The sequence below is a fragment of the Anoplopoma fimbria genome, chromosome 3, assembly GCF_027596085.1.
Source record: "Anoplopoma fimbria isolate UVic2021 breed Golden Eagle Sablefish chromosome 3, Afim_UVic_2022, whole genome shotgun sequence".
Taxonomy (NCBI): Eukaryota; Metazoa; Chordata; class Actinopteri; order Perciformes; family Anoplopomatidae; genus Anoplopoma; species Anoplopoma fimbria.
In genome coordinates, this window is record NC_072451.1 from 21,730,546 (window position 1) to 21,753,417 (window position 22,872).

General features: G+C 42.0%; 3 protein-coding genes across 5 annotated transcripts; 1 reads left to right on the plus strand and 2 right to left on the minus strand.

Moving 5' to 3' along the window:
- Nucleotides 1-1,612: 1,612 nt before the first annotated feature.
- On the minus strand, nucleotides 1,613-14,466 carry gpbp1l1 (GC-rich promoter binding protein 1-like 1). Of its 3 annotated transcripts, none has more exons than XM_054626251.1 (12): nucleotides 14,378-14,466; nucleotides 11,202-12,556; nucleotides 10,524-10,638; nucleotides 8,710-8,839; nucleotides 5,138-5,466; nucleotides 4,630-4,705; nucleotides 4,322-4,518; nucleotides 3,988-4,131; nucleotides 2,999-3,154; nucleotides 2,573-2,697; nucleotides 2,310-2,412; nucleotides 1,613-2,229 (listed from the first exon to the last, which is right to left on the minus strand). In XM_054626251.1, the coding sequence occupies exons 3-12, from the start codon at nucleotides 10,581-10,583 to the stop codon at nucleotides 2,059-2,061; spliced, it is 1,491 nt and encodes a 496-aa protein (XP_054482226.1). In that variant the 5' UTR covers nucleotides 10,584-10,638; nucleotides 11,202-12,556; nucleotides 14,378-14,466; the 3' UTR covers nucleotides 1,613-2,058. The 3 variants fall into 3 exon arrangements, with proteins under 3 accessions (XP_054482226.1, XP_054482235.1, XP_054482243.1); XM_054626260.1 differs by lacking the exon at nucleotides 14,378-14,466 and adding an exon at nucleotides 14,232-14,365; XM_054626268.1 differs by lacking the exon at nucleotides 14,378-14,466 and adding an exon at nucleotides 14,151-14,170.
- A 174-nt stretch (nucleotides 14,467-14,640) lies between these two features.
- On the plus strand, nucleotides 14,641-16,098 carry LOC129113798 (transmembrane protein 69-like). Its single transcript, XM_054626279.1, has 3 exons — nucleotides 14,641-14,835; nucleotides 15,012-15,057; nucleotides 15,271-16,098. The coding sequence occupies exons 2-3, from the start codon at nucleotides 15,019-15,021 to the stop codon at nucleotides 15,976-15,978; spliced, it is 747 nt and encodes a 248-aa protein (XP_054482254.1). The 5' UTR covers nucleotides 14,641-14,835; nucleotides 15,012-15,018; the 3' UTR covers nucleotides 15,979-16,098.
- An 846-nt stretch (nucleotides 16,099-16,944) lies between these two features.
- ipp (intracisternal A particle-promoted polypeptide) lies at nucleotides 16,945-21,489 on the minus strand. The gene is made up of 10 exons (XM_054626240.1): nucleotides 21,437-21,489; nucleotides 20,597-20,989; nucleotides 20,300-20,511; nucleotides 19,844-20,063; nucleotides 19,563-19,718; nucleotides 19,282-19,449; nucleotides 19,045-19,182; nucleotides 18,484-18,606; nucleotides 18,049-18,269; nucleotides 16,945-17,957 (listed from the first exon to the last, which is right to left on the minus strand). The coding sequence occupies exons 2-10, from the start codon at nucleotides 20,934-20,936 to the stop codon at nucleotides 17,733-17,735; spliced, it is 1,803 nt and encodes a 600-aa protein (XP_054482215.1). The 5' UTR covers nucleotides 20,937-20,989; nucleotides 21,437-21,489; the 3' UTR covers nucleotides 16,945-17,732.
- Nucleotides 21,490-22,872: the final 1,383 nt, after the last annotated feature.

The following is a 22,872-nucleotide window of genomic DNA, read 5'->3' on the forward strand; positions in this document are numbered from 1 at the left end:
TCAATAAAAAAAAAAATGTATAACAGTTTATACTTGCATTCTACTGCGTTTTTTTTTATGTTCCATCTTTAAAATGTTTTGTTTCAGTACACCATTCCCAGGCTGAACTATTGTGCAGTCCTCTTTGTTTACCATTTTTCCCAACACATCTCCAACCATCTGGATTTACGGAAAGTGTTCATAATGGCCTCAAAATGTGTGCGAGAGCGCCCTCAATCACTCCACGATGTGAGAGTGAAACCCTCAGTGAGGGTGAATATTGGGATTGGGCCCCGTGTCTGTGTCTCAGTGAACCGGCATGCCCATAAATGGAGCATTGGAACCAACGCTGAGATGGAAAGCAGCATTGAGTGGTTACATTTATTGATAACGGCTGTGCTTTTCCTGCAATGACCAGCCAGATTATCTGCTGTGAAGAAAAGAGCATTTGAAGAAATATCTAACTTTTGCCAGAATATTTTTTTGTTGCTGAACTTTGAGACATTATTTTTTTTTTTTCAAAGGAAATCTGTGATGGACAATAGCTAGTATATCAAGCATAGACTGAGAGAACATTGATTTAGTGGTCAGAGCTGTGATGGTTTTAGTTGTAATTTTGTTACTGTTTAAGTGTAAGACTAGTTGAAAATGTTTATTTTCTGTGTCAAAGGGGAGAGAGTGAAAAAAGTGGTTTCCAATACATAAAAAACCCTCAATTTATCCTTTCAAATGAGCTAAAACTTCACAGCAGACATTTGGACTTGTCAGACTGAAAGGTACAGGTGTAGATAATTATTTTAATAATTGTTCTAGTCCAAGTGTCACAACCCTGTATTGTGAGACACCTACATGGAATTAATCACAAGTGTTATTAGTAACACCTGTGCTTTTCCTGCTATGACAGGTCAAACATGCCTGCTGTGAAAAACGTATAGAACCTAATCTTTAAACGAACATGAAGATAAACTTACATTTGAAGCTTGTCGACACACTTTAAGTGGAAAACTGTGAAATGTATGCACCATTTCTGGAAGTAACGTTTCTTTTTTCTGACGCCTTCATTGTAATTTTTTTTGCTATCTGAAAGAAATCCAAGCGATAACAATCAAAATGAATCCGATTGAAAATGATTAAATAGGCAGTTCCCCCCCCCAACACAACCAGATTTGTTTAGAATTTTCATTGATTGTGCAGAAATCTATATTTTATACAACCAACCTCATGAAAAAAATGTATGGTTTGGTTTTGCATTGGTCTCATGAGGTCACAGCTCTTTAGGGAAGTTGTTTATGCAATATACACAAAAAACATATCTGCACATCATTTATCTGCTTTCATTCTTACACTAAGGAGACCAACGCCCTTCCTTAAAGCTACAATCACTCTTGGAGAAAGTCAAAATACAGGCACCTGTTATATTCAGCACTAATATAACATTTAAGTGGAAAAGTTTTTTCATCTTTACAAAGCATTTTAGTGAACATTCATTATGTTGCCACTCGGGCTAATAGGAGTCAAAAACTTTCCTGCAAGGCAGTGTGGGATCAACAAGTAACGTTAAAACTCATCTACACAACGTGAATCACATGTGGACTCAAACACCACACAGTAGCCAGATTCATATTGAAACATATCAGCTTGTCAGGAACCAATTTTTATTAATATCATTAATAATGTGTCATCAGCATCATCAATGAAATGAGTTAGTCTGTTTAAAGCAGAATCAAGTGTGCATTCATTGCCCTTCTTTTCTTGATGAACACGTCAGTTCCACAAAGCGAGGAAGAAAAATGAAGAAGGTGGAGGGGAGGGTGGGGGGTCGAAGACGACCGGGACTGCAGTGAAGGAGGAAACGCAGGGAAAACGACGTCTGGCGGAGCAGGAATCTCCCCCTTCACTGGGATATGATTGGTTTTTCCCTTGTGCAAGAATGACAACAAAAAAAATCAAAACGAAAAGAAATTCAAAATGGTGCTCTAAAAACAAAGATGAGAGAGGAAGAGGGGGGATCGCTTGCTGGGATGTTTTGTTGGCATTTGTGTTGTTGTTGTTGTTTTTTCTTTGTTCCGTAAAGCCACGTTAGGATTTGATGCAGTCGTCGTCGTCAGAGGTCTGGCTGCTGCTACTGGTTTCGGACTCGGAGCCCTCCTCGACGTTCGCCTCGGCCACACTCCTCCAGGGGGTGAAGTGGAGGGTCACACCCCGTGCCCTTGGGAGAGCCCCGTTCCTCTGCATGCCGTTCCTCTTCAGCTGGTCAAAAGAACACAAGATGTAAGGACCCAAACAGACGAGGCAGTCCAGTAACTCAAAGTATTTTTGTCTCAGCTCACCTGCTCAGTTTTAGTCTGGAACTCTCTCAGCTCGTCCTCGGTCAGAGGCAGGAAGTTGTCATCATTTTCTGGGTACTCCTGCCAGCCCATGGCCTTAAGCAACCTTCAAAAGCAATGCAATTTTCTGCTTAGTTGAGTGTTGTGAGAGAGTGTGAGTGTGAGTGTGTGTGTGTGTGTGTGTGTGTGTGTGTGTGTGTGTGTGTGTGTGTGTGTGTGTGTGTGTGTGTGTGTGTGTGTTTAGAAGACAGTTAGAGGTGTCCTACCTGTGCTCTGCCTCCAGGGAACTAGACAGGTGTTCAGTGTCCGAGTCACTGAGGGAGTAGGACAGACCATTCTCGTGGCAGACTTCCTCGCTGTAGGCTTTGGGCTCTGGGGTGCTGCTTTCACCCTGAGAAAATTCACACAGAGACACACAACACGCTTAAAAAAAACAATATTTACTTCCTCCAATTGCAACCCACAGTCAAAAGTGCAGCAACCTGATACAACTAAGCCAAAATGTCTGTGATTTTCTTTTGGATTTCTTTGCAATATTTAGCAGCTCAATTTAGAGCTTACAGCTTTCAGAATTTCATGTACTAAGTGTCCTTATTTGCAGAAAAAAAAGTGGAATTAGCATGTCATAAGCACTTTCTCATCTCTTTAACTACTGTGCTGTGTGATGGTTTTATGAAAATGAAGTTGCCTACTTCTCCAGATGTTCCTGGGCTGCTGCTCGTCACCAGCTCTCCAGTTCCCTCGTCCTTGAGAGCTCGCAGGAACTCACTCTTGCGGTCCGGACCGCGTCGCATTAGCTTCAGCCTCGACGGGGCAATGTCTATGGGAGGAGTAGTGCTGGAAGGGTGCTGTAGGGGTGACGGTGCCAAAGGAAGCGGGAGAAGCCATGAAAAGAAGAGAGTTAGTAAAATTATTTTTTTCAACTGGGACACTAATTTATCAACTATGAAATCCTTTTGGGTTGTGAAAATTTCAGATTAGGAGATCCAAATCTAAAAAGAAATTCTGTCATTTTGCACGCAAGGCATGTACAGTGTTACTTTCTGATGAGTTATTGAACATTATAGTGCACTTTGAGTAAGGAAAAGTTCACTAGCCAAGAGCTGCTATGTGAAAACCTTATAGATCACAGCACACTTTTAATTTTTTTTTTTTTTTTTTTTTTTTTTTTTTTATGTACTGAGGTAGCTCACATAGATACTGGTATTTAAATGACGACGCTTTTTATATTAAAGACCGTTGTTTAATAAAAAGAGGGTTCAGATATATCAAACTGCTTGCTGCTTGAATCTTTGACAAGTTCATTGTGATCTTATCATGAGGACAATAAAAAATTCACACCCCTCTCATAGTTAACAGCATCATACTACACTGGACAGCACATGCACTGCTGCAAAGGAAAACTTCATGTGCTCAAGAGAGTAGCAGCTCAGTCTCTGACCATACCGACACATAATTGCTACGTTTCGACAAAACCTGTGATTTACTCAAACACTCTCGCATGCAGCCATGAGAGCTAAGAGTTCAACACTGCTACACTTAAACTTGACAGGTTTGCTTGCTGTGCAGCTTTACATGTTAGTAGGAAGTCTGAGTAAACTGCTCCGTCATGTTGGGGTCGGAAATTCCCCTAATGTCTGCTGTAATGACAGACAAAGTTATTCATCCGTCCTTTTCCTACCTCTTTCGGGGTGTTGTGCGGTGGTGCGCTGACTGGGGTGCTGGGTTTGGCTGCAGAGACGGGGCTGGTGAAGACTGAATCTCGGCCTGGCATGTGGAGGCCAGACTTAGTGATCTCTCTACCACTGGATTTCCACTGGGTGCTCTGGAAAAATAAATAAAAAAAAGAGGACATATTTGTTTCACAAACAAAAAGGGAGCTTACATCCCAGCATGGCAACAACATAGCTAGCTATTGAAATACATGCAAAGCGTGTTATTTAATACAGGTGTGCTTTATCAGTTTATCTGCACGTTGGTAAAATAATAATTTGACACATAACAGCAAGTCCTACCTTGGTGGGAGCCACAGCGGGCTTTGGGACCAGGTTCTTGTAGATGCTGGAGCCTGTAATGGGAACTTTGCTGCCGTTGGTGGGCAAGGCGCCAGCAGTGGCAAACCCCGCAGAGAAGGCTGTGCTGGAATCTTCCTTGGAAACCTTTTTGATAACCAGCATTTTGGACACCATCTGTTTGCCACTAGGGGGGTTTTCTGGAACATAAATCAGTGAGGAAATGTTATAAAGTTGAGAACGAGACTGTTAAACAGAGCGTAAGAATTTTAACAGTCCTGTTTATTCAAATCCGGACTGGGAGCTCTCACCCCAAACTCCAGCATGGGGAGCCACTGCTCGCATCTGAGTCCCGGGCTTTCCAGTTGTTTCAGGGTTGAGTGAAGGCTGAAAAGACAAACCACCTGCACTAAATACCAATTAGCATTTAAATGTTGTATATCCAAGATCAACATCCAAGAATCTGAGCATGTTGTTGCCGACAGGATTGAGCCTGATGGATCAGGGAAGGGAAAGTCTTGTCATGGAATATACTACATTTTTGCATCACCCGGTAAATGTGCGGAGAAAATTAAAACGTGTCTGACAGTAGATTTGATTATCTGACGTCACTAGCAGTGTGAACAACAGCTACAATTTTCCTCAATATATAGTCTTTATTCAGAGCTGACTGAACTCGGAAACCTCTTTATGAATCAATTCAAATAGCTTTGCCACTGACTCAACATATCTTATCCTTCCGCAGAGCAACAGACATAGCAGAACTATGTTAAGGTCAGCGGCATGTTTAAGAAAACCCCATCAAGGTCATCTACTCACAAAGTCCTCTTCCACAAACTTTAGCTTGTCGTCCTTGCCGTCTTTGCGTTCCTCGTTGGGGAACTTGTCCTGGTACGAGGGACCCTTGCGGGGGTGAAAGTTGCCGTTGCGCTGACGGTGCCCCGCCTGCCTGTCCCTGTCGACTCCTACCCGTTTGGGGTGGCGTCCCTGGTGGTGGTGGCCGTCCTGGGCACCCCGCGGCGCTCCATGCCAGCTGGGTGTTTCCTTCCAACAGGAGCCCCCTGCCAGCCCGCCATGCCCTCCTTTGGCCACCCCCGAGTCCACCGAGTCATGCCTCAGAAGCAGAGAGGGCTGCTGCCATCCGTCACCTGAAGCCAGAGCAGAAACACAGTGTATATAAGAATAATGTTATTATGAGTCATTGAGTAAGAGCTGAATACCAGTGATATATGGCTTTTACAGATAGAGCTTCCTGAAAGAACATCTGAACGAAAAATGATTTAGCATTTCATATCTTATCATTTTTTTAATTGAGACTCTGAATCCTCTCATAAGACAACTTACTCTGTACATAACATGGCACTGAGAACAGGTAGGCAGGGAAACGGTCTGGATATGGAAAATTTGGAAATCCTCATTAGTCAACATCATGAGGTTGAGTTTAATCTATTAAGTCCACTGAGATCTGTTGATATCGTTATTTGACTAGGGCAGCTGTGGCGTAGTGGAGAGCAAGGTAGTTCTCCAATCAGAGGGTCGGTGGTTCGATACCCGGCTTCGGCAGTCGATTTGTCCTTGGGCAAGACACTTAACCCCAAGTTGCTCCTGAAGGCTTGCCATCGGTGTGGACTGGATGTTGCATGAATGTTAGTTAGAGTCTGATGGTGGCACCTTGCATGGTAGCCTGTCATCAGTGTGTGAATGGTGAATGATATGTAATATATACTACTGATTGTAAGTCGCTTTGGATAAAAGCGTCTGCTAAATGACTGTAATGTAATGTAATGTAACACAGCAGCTTGGTGGATCTTCAGCATCATTTCATAAAGGAGGAGATGAGGGAAAAACATTAAAACGATTCTTAGTTGACACAATGAACCGCATGCTCACATACTACCTGCAGTGTACATAACACTGATATGAAACCCAATCATTTGCATAATCTAGAGAGAAAGGTTGGTTTGATTCAGTGTGTATACAGGAGGGGATATGTGTCATGTAAAAAGAAGCCTCGAAAAAAGGGAAAGGACTCCAACGCCACCTGTCTGCAACGCTGCTGTAACGTCACTGTCTTCAGAGCAGGTGACCTCAATTATGTCCTCTTTAAATAGAAGTTTGCCATCACCTTCAACATAAAATCAATGAAAGTCCAGCAGAATTACTTTATTATTACTTGGCAAAACTGATTTAATGTTTGAAACCTAGACGGCATTATTTTCATCCTGAAAGCTCAATAAAGGGTCCTTTTGGTAGGTAAAAGTAGAGACCAGTCAATGAGTCTCTACAGTCTACCTGTTCATTCTTCGCACAACCAATTCTGTCAATGCATCATCCCCTTTCTACGACGAGCTTTGACAAATAAAGTATTCAACATTAGCATTTGTCTTTATAATCAACCCGCTCAGGTGGTGGTTTGAGACGCATTCCAGTCAGATACTGAAAAGGTGTAAATGCGTCCGCCTCTCTTCCTGTGTCCTTGTGAGAACTGCAGCTAAAGTTACACTGAAATGTGCCTTTTTTCCTGCTCAATGAAGCAACAAGGAGAAACCGCTCCATCAATGTCAACACATACGATCAAATACAAGGCGCTGTTAGATTTGGGATTAGTTCAACCACTGAATGATCCGTGTGGCTGATGGAGCAGCTGGGCAGCCGTGAAGAAAACAAAACGTCTTTCTAGTTCATAACTACGATTCATTATTGGGGTTTTGTTTTTGGCCAACGCCAGCTAAAATGTTACTGTTGTAACAAAAGTGCAGAAGTCCTTCTTCTTCTGGCGGTTTTGGCAGTTACCAAACAGCTCAAGGTGCCGGACCACAACCACAACCTCAACGGGTGGAGGCTCGCCCTGATTTGCATGTGGCCGGCAAAACCTAGACGGATTGTAATCAGATTTGTATCCTGGTTACGAGACACTACATGTAGTTAGGTGTAAATGAAAGTGTCTTTAATCTTATCCCACCTTCAAGTTTAGCCAGTTAATCAACGGCATTGGTCGTCAGCAGGCTTTAATCAAGACACATTTAAAGGCCCTACACCACCCACACAGGTGTTTCCACTTATGTGTCTGATTAGACCTCTTCTCAGGACTATGTTGATATGAACAATTTGCACTTCACTGAATTTCCCTCATGTCTCTGTTGGTTTTGTTGCACTTGTAGGACAAGTCAACTTGCATGGATTTCATTCATATTAGTCCATATAGTTTGGTGACATCACACAATTCCCAACAAAGCCTTTAAAAAAAATGTTTGCAATGATTTTGTAACACTATACTGGGGTGCACCAGCAGTACAGTGTAGATGATTCAGTTACTAAACTCATCTGGGATTCATTATTGTTGCTCATATTCCCACCGCTTCTGTAATAGCAGTAACAGGGTTAACATCATGAGGGTAACTGCTCGGGACGGGAATCAGCAGGGACCTCCCGATACGATACTATCACGATACTTAGGTGGCGATTCGATATGTATTGCGATTCTGTAAGTATTGTGATTCGATATTACGATTTCTTTTGGTTATTTTTTTTAAAACACTGGACCATGGAAAAAACTGTTGAATCATACCTTCAAATACAACACAGTCAAATTCACTTAGAGCTTTCCAAGTTTTATTTCAAGTTTTAATTCCTAAATCTTAACATTAACTTAATGACTGCAGGGCAGCCAATAGAGAAAGTAAATAAAAATGTGCCCTATTATTGTATAGCCCCTGTCAACTGCACACAAACTGACAGATTAAGAAATGTATGCCACTTAGGCTACTTTTAAACAATAAATAAAAGGTAAATTAAATAGAACGAATAAAAGTTTACTTAAAATATAAACTTTGAAATAAAGTTTGTATTGAAATAAAGTTTCCTCCGCCGTTTTGTCTGATAACTCAGGATGGTGTCGAGTGATATGGGCACGTACGTTGGTCGTATTACCACAATACTTTATCTTTCCGTGGCATAGTTTGCAGACAGCATTGCTCATGTCTAACTCATTTTTTCCTCGTAAATTATGAAAGCCAAAGTTCTTCCAGACGTGCGATTTAAACTGTTGAGGTGCAGCATGAACCTCGGGACTAACATCTGACACGTTTGCTGTCCAACATGTCAGCCTTTGTATTCCTACCTAGCTACTACGTGTGAAGCTGCGCTTCTAGCCGGAAGGAAATCATGAACGAATAGATTGCATTGCGCCATCTGTAGGATTATGAGCGGCAACGTTTTTTTCCGCCTTGTAAAATATAATAAAATAAAATGAAATAATTAAAAGTAGGCTACAGACAAAATATCGATTTGGGAGGCAGCGTGGCCATTTAAAAATCGTCACAAACAAGAATTGCGATTCGTAACTGAATCGATTTTTCCCCCCATCCCTAGTAACTGCTCTGAACCGTTACCTGCTGGAGCGCGCAGGGAGCCGTTGTTAAAGAAACCATCAGAGGAGTTGTGGCGGCGGCGGCTCACAGAGTTTCTGCCGTCTCTGTGGTGGTGGGGCTCACCTTGTTTCTCAAGGTTGGCAGCAGGGGACTGGAGGAGGACAGAAAAGGGGACATGGTCAGTCAAGGTGGGACTCGTCATTGAGATGGTGGACAAAGAATCACATGCCAGGTTAAACTGACAACACAAACTAACATTAAACTGACAGAGACAGTCATTATCCTTAAACTATATTCTAGGACGTTACTTTTTTCTGTACATCATCCTCTTGTGAAGAAACGTAGACAAGCGGAAATCCTCTCCATACTCCGAGTTCCTCTCTTACTACCTCAGAGACCTTAAATACCTCTAAGTGAAACAGTCCCTGTGGGGATCTATTCTTAGCAAAGGAAACAAAAACAGACATCATAGAAACTCAACACAATCTTGGAATGCTCCATCATGAGAAATGTGCTGCTATGGAAGAGATCCTGAAGTCACTGCACTGACACAGCTGTGTTTCAAATGTTCAGCTCCATCTGAATCATATCCTCGACATCAGCTGAAGATGAAACTAAACTGTCCTTCAGCCTTTCCCTGCAAGCGTCACTTTAAGGATTTTTTTATTTTTTTATAACATCCTCAGACATACAAAAATACAATGTGCATGTAGGTTAATCCCTAAAGACAAATTACATTGAAGTGAAGTCATCTGGCAGCAGGACAGTAGCTGTGCACTTGTTTTTCTGTCTAGTCTCTTGGATTCACAGACAGGCAACTTTAGCTGAGCAACTTCCTGATTTACAGATTACACTGAACACAAGTACAATCTCAGATTGACAGTCAGACAGCTCGACACTCTTTTTAAAAAGGAAGAACACGAATCAATACAATTGTTCACAAACAACATTCACCCTTCTTAATTGGAAATATATTTTCGGTTGACTTTTTGTGTTTTCAATCTGAACTAAATGTGGTGGATACATCTTGGCTCTAGACCCCTAAATTCCAGCCAAGTCCCAAATTATGCCCTGCAATTAAAATAACTCTGGTGTTGCTTCTGTAATTGTGGTTTCCCTGTTGGAGTCAAATCAGAACCTTTTGTGGGTGAGAATAAAGTTTTTTGGTAAGTCAGCTAAATCAAATGTAACCAGGTCAGTACAGACAACACTCTTATCAGTTCTCATTATATTTGGTTAAAATTTACTTTTGAGAAAACACCAAAAACATGAGGAATTATTCAGCTAGCTAACGAATGTTATTCAGCCAGCCTTCTCATCTGCTACCAAACATCTGCTGAATGAATAATGATGTGAATTTTATATAACTCCATCCCAAAACTGAACACCTAAAATCAGACCTTTCAGGAATTTGATTTGTGATCCCTTATTGAATCAAAGCAATTTCATACAATCTTAAATAGTTTAGCCTTTTAGAAAAGCCACTGCAGATTGAGTTCTGCTTGGATGCAAAAATCACAAAAACAGTCCATGAACTTCTCAACCAGTACACTGAGTTGTCGTTTGATGTTATTATAATGGTTTCTTTACTTCCATCATCAGTCTTTTTCATAAAAGGTATACAATGTCTAGGTGTCCCTCTGCTGAGCCATGTGCTGACTGCACTGTCTCTCCCTGAGGCTGACTTGTCCCTGACTTCAGAAACACATTCACATCGGGTGTTTGCACAGTGACACTGACGGGTCATAATTTCAAGCTCTGTCTATTTCAATTACCATTTTTTTCTTGTGAATAATTGGCCCACAGTCTAACCCATACAGTATACACACACATACCTTGGCAGGCTGGGGCGTGGAGAAGTTAAGCCAGGCAGGGACAAAGTCATGCTGCGCCATTTAGGTCCAGTGTTTCCGGTCAGTGGATCGAGGCATCAAACCTCATGGCCAGGATCTAACGAAAGAAAAGGACCGTAGGATGACATCTTTAAAACTCAGCGCAAATGCAAGCCCAGGAACATGAATCAAATTCCCTTTTGCAGCCATCCATCTTTGATTTAACGTAATTTCTTTCAAGTGGTTTGTATAGCAGTTGTTCTTTAGAAATTCAGTGCACATTAAAAGTCTACCTCAAGAGCCAAAAGAGTCCTATTCTTAGCAGAAAACAACAATTCCCAATTGCTGCAGCTGTGTCTGTGAAGCTGATAACAGGTTGACAGGCTGGATAGAAAATATATTGTGCAGCATAATACAAGTTTGATTCTACAACATGTGTATGTGATTAAAACGTATGTAGCTCATCATGTTTTTTTAATTTTTATTTTAAGCTATTGTGCTTACAAGGTGAAAAAGTTCACACCTGCTACCCACAAAATGTTGACAAATGACTTTTTTTTTTTCTTTAAAAAAAAAAAAAAAAAAAAAAGAACCACACTACAGCAATTACTTTCATAGCTATTGAGTGCATCCATGCATGTTTGCAGTGGCCAAGGCAGTCAGGTGAAACTTTATCATTACCCCAGAGTCTGTGGCTCTGAAGTCCTCTGCCTCCTCTCTCTGTCCGGCTGGGCTCGGTTCTTCAGGCCTGATGGCACTGATCACAGAGTGTGTGCACGGACAGACGGGGAGCAGCACACAGGCGAGCCCCTCTCCACCTCCTCCAGGACAGCACAGCCCCTTTACCCAGAGGCAGATCCCTTCGTCCAGGATGAAACACTGGTAGATGGGTCAAAAGGTCGCAGGAATGATCTGGAATGGCGATCCAGAAAACTAGCCGGGCAAGAAGTCGATTTTAAAGCAGAAGGTGCAGAGGTCTGTGAATTCTCCTAGTTGAACCAGATTCCCAAACAGCTCCCGTGGAGGTCACGTCTCTGATGAACTCTGTGTATTACCGTTTCCAGTCCAGGTTTTTTGGGGTTTTTTCCAAGGCAGACTGACTCCTTCAATTTATTTGAGCTATTATCTCTTATTGTTAGAAGAAATACTCAAAACCTGATCAGACTTTATGCAGAATGGCAAAATTAATTGGTTTGACAGGTGATGTGTCCCAACGGTGAGGAAGAGCGAGGTTGTGTTATTATTAGTATAAGGAAGCAGTCTCTGAAAGTTGTTCGCCCTGGAACATGGACAGCAGTTTTTTTAGCAGTTCCACTTAGACACCAGATGAAAGGAAACAGACAGGTGTTATCCTGCCACACTGCGTGCCAGTACGTTTCTACGTCGACTCACCTTTTACCGAATCATTTTAAGATCTACTGAAACACATGCAGAAAAGAAAAAATGAGCTCAGAGGCAGTCTTTTGTTGGCGATGGAGGTCACTGAGAACCACTGCTCACCTCATTAAACTGATGAAGAAGACTGTCCGAGTTTGAAAAAAATAATGCTCAAAGGTTCAAAGTCACATGACAATGAAGGAAGTAAGACCCTATGTTACATTGCCGTCATTTTCAGTTTTGGTTAGTGAAATAGAGATGCTGCCGGATGATGCATTATAATGCCGATTTTATCTTTATACGTTTTAATATCACATTTGTAAGATGCCCATTTAATAATATGCGGTTTTCGGATTGAAGCAGATAAAGGGTATAGCTCAGATTTCATAGATATGCAAGCTCAATAGCTTAACATAAATCTTCCACAAGTCCAAAGGTCTTCGTGGCATATGATGAACAAGAGTTCAGCAAAAATCAAACGTGTCCAAAAAGAATTCCTCAAGAAACTCAATCCACTCCTTTTGACGTTTGATAATCCAAGATAGGCAAGTGAGCCTTTCCTTCCCGTCTTCAATTAGTTTTTTCTCACACATAAAGAGGTGCAATTTTCTGTTTTCCTGGTGAGGGATCACTGGTATTTGCACAGGAACACACTGGACCTGCAACAAAGAATAACAGCATTTATTAAGAAAAGAAGACCTCAACGCTACAGGTTAAAAACACACAAATACCTAAACTCAGTTGCCAGTTTATTTGCTACACCTAGCTTACTTATACCAATAAATACACCGGTCCTGCAAGGAATAAATAAATAAAACCCTACCTTAAGGAAAATTGAAATGATTTGGCTGTATGCTTCGTTTGGAGGCGTGTTACTGGGGCTGTTGATTTGTGTTGTGATGCGTTTATACTATTTAGTTCATCCTTTTTATTATAAAACAGGTGGACAAATCATTGATCAAATATTACAAAACACAGCCCCAGACTAATGCATGCAACATAATATGATTTGCAGGCGTGCTGTGTTAGCCTTAGTTTGCCTTACAGAGAAATTAAGCTTAAACCTGCATTTATACATCTATACCTGTGTCACTGCAAATACCTATTGTCAGACATTAAACCTCAAAATAGCTTCCGAGACAAGACACAACCACAGCCTTCAAAAGAAACTGCTTTTGACACTTCAAAAACATTTCTAGAGACATGACAGAAAAACTAGGACTCCGTGATCTCGGAACCATTTTATGCTGAAATGCACTGAGTCTTCTATAAAATTGCGTCCGCTTTGGTAAATAAATTATTTATAAAACAGTGTAAAAATAACTCGAACACTTTCTTCCTCGGTGCTTCTCCCCCAGACTGGTTGTGCAGCCAGACAGGCCCCGTCCAGCAGTGAGTGCAATGCTGGAGGAAATGTAGCTTTACACATCTGAACAGAGACTATTCAACCATGTCCAACCAGTATACAGCTTAACACCAAAAACACCTGAACAAAATGAATCCCCCGTTTGCACAAACTCAGAGCCAGGACTCGTTCACGTCTCCCCAGTGACGTAACAGCTCAACATCAATGAGTGTGCCACGGACACGAGCTACAGCGTGCAGCAGGGGACATTTAACGCTCACGTTACTTCACTGCAAAAACACCTTTCAGATGATTTACTGCAACACAATGTTTTTTTTGCAAAGCACCAAAAGTCCACATTGTCATACCATGTGGACATGGTATGACACACACACACACACACACACACACACTGCAGTGGACACAGTCCACACACACACACTGCAGTGGAGCAGTCCAACACACACACACAGCAGCGTTACATGCACGTTTCACCAAGCTAGCTAGCGTTAGCAGAGTGATGCTAAGCACTACAGGCATGGACATCAACCAGGACCCAACGCGGAGCTAGTTTGAGATAAATAGTTAATCGATAACTAAGAATGTTATCGTTATCATATCGGTCCAAACTCTGCTGCTGGCTAACTCTGCTTGGTTAGCTAAGGTTAACGTTAGCGTAGCATTTGTTAGCTACCAGATAGCGCTGCCCAGCCTATTAAGTAACGCCAGCCATCGATAACCGCGGGGTAGTTGACATTAATCAATAAGGTTAGCGGGTTTAGCGAAGCAACAACGCACTCATCAAGCTCACGGTGGCTTGAAGTGTCTCTTTGAGCAGCTGTCACGTACATACAATAGAGGTAAACAGACCTGGCTTCGTTGGAACAACACAGTTTCAAAATGGCTACCTTAGCAGCGGCAGCACACATTCATCAGCCTGCTAAGTGCTAGCGAGCTAACTTGCAGTGTTTCATGGCGATACCGTTTACCTTCTCCTAAGCAGCATAGCTTCCGATAGAGAGGGATTCAAGTGTATATAGAATCTGAAAACGTTAACCAGACTGCACCTTTTTGCAACTATATACCTATTTACTCATAGGTTATGGATGTTTGTTTGGATTTTCGGAGGGCTTACCACTGGCGCTTGCACTGTGGGACTCGGACAACCTCAACGATGCTGCGTTCAAGAGCGGTCGAGATTATGCAACCTAACGAGGTTCCACAGTGTTTTTAAAGTCGAACGGCTTAAAAGTTGGCGTGTGTGAATCATTTTATATTTAAATTAAAACAGCCTGTCCGTATGTAAAAATTACGGTTTTATGTTTTTTTAATATTTTATAATAACATATATTCTAGAACATGGTGTTGGTCTTGAATATAACTTAATACCTCCCCCGCCGCAGACAGCCCAACCAGTCGATCCAGTATTCAGCTCCGACCAGTATGTGAGGAGACAGGCGTTTAGTGGAGCACCGATACAATGGTAGCCTGCAAACGACCTTTAGTATAGCTAGTTAACTCTGCAACTACTAACTCCATGCAATTGTGCCTGCAGTGGCCGTGGCAAACCATTGAATGACAACTAATTAAAGGGTAAGGTCTGGTGGATTGCTGTGTTTTATTGGTTGTTACAGTTGGATAGCTCTGTATTGCATCAGGTTGAGATGATGTGTGCTAGCTGTCAATAGCACTCGTTAGCCCGGGGTTGTTATAATAAATACAACATCGGTTTGAGTGTTTTATTACTAATTATAAGGTCTATTTTACAGGTTGAGAATGATAAGACTTGCATCTTGGAGACGCATCATATCTGGGGTAAGAAAGATTCTTTGTTGATCAATGCAGCTTGCTTTCTAATTAATACAGAGGTACTATGTGTGCCAGCATTATATAACAAGAAGTCATGATGTTTATTGCCTGGGTCCAGACCTTTTGAATCTGCCCACTCCACCAAGTGTAATTAATTGACCATTCTGTCTGTTGTCAGGCAATAATGTGTATGCACTTCTATGATTATTATATCATCAGGTTCCAGTATGGAGATGTCTTCAGCAGACAATCAGAGCACCAAACTACACGACAAAAGCTCAGCTGCCGTTTCGCTCCAGAGCCTCCTCAGGGTTAATGCCATCCAGACTGACTCCCACCAGCAGGTTGTCCAGCATCAGACCTGTGAGCTGGCCAGTCTCCCGTCTCTGCCACAGGGATTCACAAGGCAACTCAGAGAGACGCGACAGCAAAGAGGGTTTCAGTTTGAGGGCCCTCACCCAGTCTCCCACACCAGCTCTTTACCTCGGTATCTCGGGGCTCATCCCTTTCCTGTCTGCCCCTCTCCTGATGGCCGCCACTCAGTCTTTCTATCCTGAACTGGCATATGCTCAAGTGGTCTATGGAGCCTCTATAGTTTCCTTCCTGGGAGGGGCCCGCTGGGGGTTTGCCCTCCCTGCCGGAAGTCCTGCTCAGCCTGACTGGATGAACTTGGGCAACAGTGTGGTGCCTTCACTTCTGGCCTGGATGGCACTGCTCTGCAGGGACAATATTGCAGAGGGAGCCCTGGTAGTTATAATGGGACTAGGTCTCTCTCTGCACTATGACCTGACCCTGCTGCCTGGTTACCCTTCCTGGTTCAAAGCCATGCGAACTCTCCTCACACTTGTCGCCACCTTCTCACTGGTGGCTACCCTGACAATTAAAAAATTCTGCACTGAGAAGAAGTTCAAAGAGATTCAGAACTAATTTAAGAGGTCAGTTTGTACTTTGAGCCATTTGGACTCAATAAAAAAAAAAATGTGAAATTAAATGCAGATGTACAGACAGTCTTGTTTGTTCGTACAGTATACCAAAGCGCAGCAGTAATTTTGTTACCTATAATACATTTAATATCTTTCTGGACAAATGTGACATGTATAGATGTGGCATATCATTTAGAAAATGAATAAGAACAGTTGCAACATAGGCACAGAAATGTTCAGCTGGTTTAAAATATAAAAATGTAGAACAAGACAGACTTTGAAATGAATGAAACATTTATCAGAAAACATTTGTAAAATCATTCTTTGCTGTGAAAAGTACACACAAAAAGCACTCTTATTGAAATGGGTTTGAACATGGAAATTTCATGAAATTGGGGACAAAACACATTGGACTACTTGAATACCTTTCTTTTCTAACTCCAAACTGATACAAGTCAGTATAGTACAGTATACTTCTGTTATTAATGCTAACTGTTCAAAAAACATCCTCACCAATCTGTTTCAGTTTACAATACATGATTCAGACACATGAATTTTTAATCAGTTAAATAAAGATGTTACATTTTCACACATCAGGACCTTTAAGTTCAAAATGTATCTCAATGAGTTTTACTGGAGATCGGCATTCAACGTAAATGTTCAGTGTAAATCATGAGTGCTGAGTTTAGTGGCAGAGCTAGAGGTAAGTAGTATTTAAAGTTTTTAGATTTGAACTATCCTACATAAGGAGAGAGGTAACGTAAGCCAAGCAGGAACATAACTCTTTTATGAAGTTTATCAAGTTTGAAAAGCAATTCATAAAATATGCTGTTACTATTGATTGGAAGTACGGTTACTGTGCAGCGGCTTCAGTCAGCTGTGGAATGATGAGATAACCATAAAAAAGTATGGACATTGTCTTTTACTGATGTCGCGTATCTCGACATCAGAAAGTTGAAATCTAAATTTTTGTAATATCAGGTGACACTGATGAGTGAAATGACAAAACACTCTTCAATTGCTTGATCGAGTGTAAATAGTGATTAAGAGGCACTATTATATACAGTATCATATATACAAAAATAATCCAGTGGAAATTACTGTGATAACTGCACTGGTGTGACAACAGTGGTGTGCTGTTCAAGTTTAGAACTGTTTACAGGAATCACTTACCATGGAACATTGGTTCCATTATTAAATAGGCTCAAGTGGTTTGATAAATCTTCCAAGTAGCAACGCACTCACCTCAAACATCTCTTTAAGGAAAAATAAAGAGAAAACAAACAAAAACAGTGCTTTCACATCTTATCCAATAACTGTTCCCACGGGACTCTACTTGAGAAGCAGAACTCGATCCAAAATAGAACTCAAAATAGAAATATCCTTAGTCGCAAGGATCGCTTTGTCTTCAAAACAAATCAGTGGAAACAAGTGTGTTTCCACTGATATTCCTGTAAAAGTATTTAGTGATTTGAAAATAGAGACACAGACGAGTCCTGTAGCAGTGTGAGTAGTTTCGGCAGTTTTCCAGTTTCAGATCTGCTGGCATATGTTCAATGAATGTCAAATGTTCTGGAAAACTAAAAAGGAAGAACATGTCTAATCCATGTATAAATAACATCTATGATCACGTGAAAGCCTGCTTGAGACCGAAACACAATTTTTGTGTTCTTAAGGTGCAGCTTTTTTTCAGTCAATGCAGTTTTGGGATGATTCAAGTGCCGATATGGATGTCCACAGTTTGAATATTCCTGGCAATCAGAGCACAGCTAGCCCGCCGTCACAGCGGCTGGTGATCATGTTGCCAACTTCAGTCCAGGTATCCAGATGTGGGTCATAGATTTCCACTGAGTCCACTGTCACCGGGGCTGAGAAGTCTCTGCTGGCGGCTCTGCCACCGACGGCGTACAGCAGCCCATTAACAGCGGACACCGACACGCCTGCACGAGCAGTAGACATTGGAGCCACCTCAACCCATTTCTCCTGTAGAAAAAAACCCCATAAAAAGGTGGTGAGGAGAATGTTGGGACACATATATTACAGAAACCTAAAAAAATAAATTGTCCCACTTTACCTCTTCTGGACAGTACTTCTCCACTGTCTCCAGTGCACCCAGGGCCTCATTCCAGCCGCCCACCGCGTAAATGCAGTTATTGAGGCAGGCGACGCCCACATAGGCTCGACGTGTGACCATGACGGGCAGAGCGCTCCATCGGCGGGAGATAGGGTCATAAACCTCGGCTGAACGCAGCTCCATTCCTTCATCACTGATTCCTCCGATCACGTAAATAAACCCTGGAAAGAAACATCAGCATTTAGTTTGGAGCCGCTTCACGGAGAGTACAAGTCCTCAGAGAAGTAAAGAAATACACTGCAGTAAACCAAAGTGAGAAGGGCAGTTCAGTGGCGATTGTAAGTTTGCATGAACACTGAGAAAAGCACTTAACTACACTAATAAATTCCATTAGATTGTGCACATTTGATTTTCAACAAAAGGGGAGGAACACACCTTGTAGCTCACAGCAGCCAAAATAGTACCGTGGAACTGCCATGCTGCCGATGACCTCCCACTTGTTCTCCTCTGGGTCGTATCGCTCCATGGTCTTCCCAATCTCAGAGCCAATCCAACCACCTACAGAGACACAGTGCAATCATCATCTTATGCTTTTTGTGTGACATTTCCCAAGATGCTGGTTATTGGATGAATTGCACCTTCTATTTACAATTTTATCATTTCAAAAAAGAATTTTGTTGAACTCCCAAAACACTAGATCCTACATTTCATTTCATGCAACTCAATAGCATATTTTATAAAAACCTTTCCTATCTGGTGTATGACACTCTCACTCAAGTGTTGACTCAAATGCTCAAGCTCCTGAAGAGCTTTGTCAAGTCTGAGAAATTGATTTAGACTTGACAAAGCTCTGCGGAGACATTATGCAACTGTTTTCACAGGCTGTGTAGCACGAACCATGAATAGCAAACTTATCGCCATGTGTTAAATCAATGTTTTGCGACTCTAAAAGCTTTATGTATTTTTGGTTAAAAATGGTGATAGAGTGGCATTTACCAAGTGCATACAGAGCTCCATGGCAGGGGCAGACACCGACTCCACAGCGCGGAAAGTTCAGAGACGCCACAGCGGCCCACTGCTTGGTCACTGGGTCGTATCTCTCAGTGCAGTCAAAAATCATTGAGTCTTTCTCTCCTGGTGAGAAAAATTGATTCCTTGTCAGACTGAAGATTTTTGAGGTTATTTTATTATGCGGGCTTGAACACAAACATAGGACGGCCTTAGCTCTCTCACCTCCCACCACATAGATCATGCCCTCCAGGACCGAGACCCCCAACCCGCTGCGGGCCTGGTGCAGCGACGACACGGTGGTCCAGTACTGGTTAAAGGTGTCGAAGCGCTCCACACAACTCAACGCCCGGCTGTCACTCCAGCGGCCGCCCTGCAACCGAGTGTAGCCTCCTGTCACCAGGAAACAAGTAAACGTCCAAGATTAAAGACTTAAGACTTTATTCACCAGAATGCATGTGGTTATTTTTCTATGTTTCTATGTTGATACAAGATTTGTAATGAACCTATGGCATAGAGGTATTTCCTGGCTTTTCTTCTGGGTCTCATCTTGGCTGGTTGTAGTTGACTGTACATCTTGTTTTCTTTGGGAGACTTTGTGACCTCAGTGTATTCCTTCAGCAGAGTCTGCAGTGCCACCCGCAGGCTAAAGTCTGTAATACCTTAAATAAAAGTCAAAATGGCAAACATTTCAAGACCTAAGCAACTTTAAAAGCAATATTGTGAATAGAAATATAAAAATATATAAAATGCAAAAGGGAGGCGCAAAACATTCTGTTTCCCTCACCCTCTATGTACTTGAATAGTCTCTGTGGAGAGAGCAGGGGGAAGCGGACTGGTTCCAACACCTCCACTACATGTTTTTTCCTTTTTGCCACATCTTGGAGAACCCAGTCCATGGCTGCAGTGAAAACCTGGTACTCGTCCTCAATCCTCAGCTCTTCACTTCTTAGCAGCCTCACCAGCTGATCCTTCGACAAGCCCCTGAACTCATCGGTGACACACACCTAACGGGAAACAGTTGATAGAGGCAATCTGTAAACTTGACAATTCTGTCTGATCTGGAGCATTTTAAGATTATGCAAACTTACAATTCTGATAAATTTCTAAAAGGTGTTTGCCAAGTTCAGAATAAGAAAAGATTTCATCTACATCTACAACAGAGTTTAACAGCGACACACACATTCACTCTTTAGGGTGAGTATTCTCAGAGAGATAACATAACATACATATTGTTTCATACCTCCAGAAAGTGAACATGGATGTAGTTCTCAGTAAACTCCAACATGTCCATGCAGGCGATCTGCTCCAGGAACTGAAAGATGCCCACACAGTTGGACGGGTCCATGTGGCCCTTGAGGAACTCTCCACAGATAGACACCACCTCGTTCAGCTGCAGCATGTCTGCTGCCACCATCATCTCCTGGACATTCTCCACTGTCACACTGATAACACCTGATCGGAAAAGGGAAAACAAATCCACTCAGCAAAACGTGATAAAACTACACAGATCTTGTGGAATACCAGGATGGATGCGGACCTGTGTATATGAAGTCCAGCAAAACCTCAAAGACTTCAGTCTCCACTCCGAGGATCTGCACCTCCTCCTTATCCGCCTCCCTCATCCCCCCGGAGAACAGGGCGGAGAAGTAAGGGCTGCTGGCAGCAAGCACCAGTCTGTGGACCTTGAAGACCCGGCTGCCAACCTTCAGCCCCACGTCGCAGAAATCTGTGCGGAGCCGCATCTTGTTCATCTGGGCCAGGATGAGTCTGGCGTAGCGGTCTGAGGCCAGCAGAGCCTGCTCGGACGCCTGGGTTGCCATGGCAGCTGCAGCATCACCGACACAGCCAGTGGTTGTTGACATTGAGGTGGAGGACATGGCAGCTGGGGTCGAGGCCCTCCTCTTTTAGTGAGTCTCAGCATGAAACAGACCTGAGAAAGACACACGAGCTGATGAACAGACGCCAAAAGAGTCAGAGTCACGAATGACAATATCTGCAACATGATAAGCCAGACACACTGTCCTGGCAAAAGTGGTAAAGTCAAAGTTACTGTGCGTCACCCTGTTGATATATTCTCTATAAAAACACACACACACACACACACACACACACACACACACACACACACACACACACACACACACACACACACACACACACACACACACACACCATCCACCGCCGTTAGCCAGACATGCTAGCCGACAGACATCCAGCCAGGGTGGATTCAACAATTTGCATCAGTCAAATAAACTGCAATGAGACAACTTTACAGCTCGAAAAATCCCTTCTCAGGCAGTGTCGGCTTAAAGAGAAGTACAGACTTGTATAGAAAAACTAAATGTCGAAATTCAGCTTGATTTTAGCTGCGACTCACCCATAAGTTTACTGATGAGGATGCAGGCAACTTCCGTCGACCTGCAGACTGTCAACACATCTTCCTGGATCGATTGCAGTGGTCTGGGTGGTGAATCTCCAGTCCAGGCATAACTAATCGATCCTCGAAAATGAGGCATTTTAATGTATCTGCATCATTTTTTTTTTTTTTTTTTTTTTTTGACAGGTGCTTTCGGTGTCCACCTTGAGAGACATAACTTAAAATTTCACCATAGTATGGCTTATTTGGTTGAAGTTTTCATTATTTATTTATTTTTCGTCAGTTTACATAAGAATTCTCACCAGGTTTGTTATAAAACACAACACCAGATGGCAGTGTTGCCTTTGAACAAGAAGTTAAACTAATGCAAGTCCTTGACAACAAGCCACAGAAACCTACCATGTAAATTATTATAGTATTCTTAGCATGTCAGAAACCAGCAGAATGGTCATTTTAAAAGTAGCCATCTTCCACTGTGTTGGCTGTAACTTCTTCCACTGAAGACAACAGGCAATGGGGCAGTACAGTTTGTTTCAATCAGTAGCTTGACATCAAATTGATTTAAATATGAGTTTGGGAAACCTGTTATTACATACAAAACTTTAGCATTGCCTGGGCCCATTAGACCTGTCTTTGAGCTGAGGGGAAAATGAAAAAACACCCGTGACAGTTAGGCTACAGGAAAAAGTCCTTTAACTGTCACTTGACTTGTATTTCCTGATATTTCAATGTGTCACCCACAAACTAACAGCCAGTGGAGCACTAGAGAATATAAGGTGGCACCAACGTCGGCCAATTAAAACTCAAAGTTAGAGATGTGCCAACCTGGCCATCCTTTGTACTAAACATTTGTATAGTCGGCCCTGTGTTGTTAAATTTCCAGTGTGTCCTGTTTCCCTAAAGAGCATCAATCATTGCCAATATCCCAGCTGAACAATTAGCTTATTGGATATAGCTTAAATGGAATGTGAGTAAGCCAATATAAGGCGAAGCTCATCCTTTGAACTGAGCGAACTTTGAATAAAAAAAACTGTCCCTGTCACTTTAATGTCCAACCTTGTTGCAGCCAAATATTTTGGGAGGAATTTGAAAATCTAGACTTAATATATTACTTGGTTGCCCTGAGAAACTACAGAGTTTATGTACATGGACGTATCATTTGATAGCCAAAAAAATCTGTAATGAATAAATACCTAATAATAGTTGATAATACTACTATTTTTCATGATAAACTTTCAGCATTGATCTTTTCAGGAGAAAACTTGAACCATTGTAATGTTTTAACCTGTAATGTGATATCTTTTATTAAATTACCCCATTTAAATGCTGAGCAAAGAGTCTTTTTTTGGTAACGTGTTTATCAGCAAGCCTTAAAATATGAAAATTTCGATGGAGAATGTAACCTTCATCCTAAGATATGATTAGTTTTTTTCTCA

Excerpts from the sequence above, each read along its gene's own strand:
- gpbp1l1 (XM_054626251.1), bottom strand. The coding sequence starts at position 10,583 with ATGGCGCAGCATGACTTTGTCCCTGCCTGGCTTAACTTCTCCACGCCC. Across the intron at positions 2,698-2,998 it reads GCCCAGGAACATCTGGAGAA|GGTGAAAGCAGCACCCCAGA; the intron begins GTAGGCAACTTC and ends GAATTTTCTCAG. Across the intron at positions 2,230-2,309 it reads TCCAGACTAAAACTGAGCAG|CTGAAGAGGAACGGCATGCA; the intron begins GTGAGCTGAGAC and ends TCTTTTGACCAG.
- LOC129113798 (XM_054626279.1), top strand. The coding sequence starts at position 15,019 with ATGATAAGACTTGCATCTTGGAGACGCATCATATCTGGG. Across the intron at positions 15,058-15,270 it reads GGAGACGCATCATATCTGGG|GTTCCAGTATGGAGATGTCT; the intron begins GTAAGAAAGATT and ends TTATATCATCAG.
- ipp (XM_054626240.1), bottom strand. The coding sequence starts at position 20,936 with ATGTCCTCCACCTCAATGTCAACAACCACTGGCTGTGTCGGTGATGCT. Across the intron at positions 20,512-20,596 it reads GCTGGACTTCATATACACAG|GTGTTATCAGTGTGACAGTG; the intron begins GTCCGCATCCAT and ends TTTTCCGATCAG. Across the intron at positions 20,064-20,299 it reads TCCATGTTCACTTTCTGGAG|GTGTGTGTCACCGATGAGTT; the intron begins GTATGAAACAAT and ends GTTTCCCGTTAG.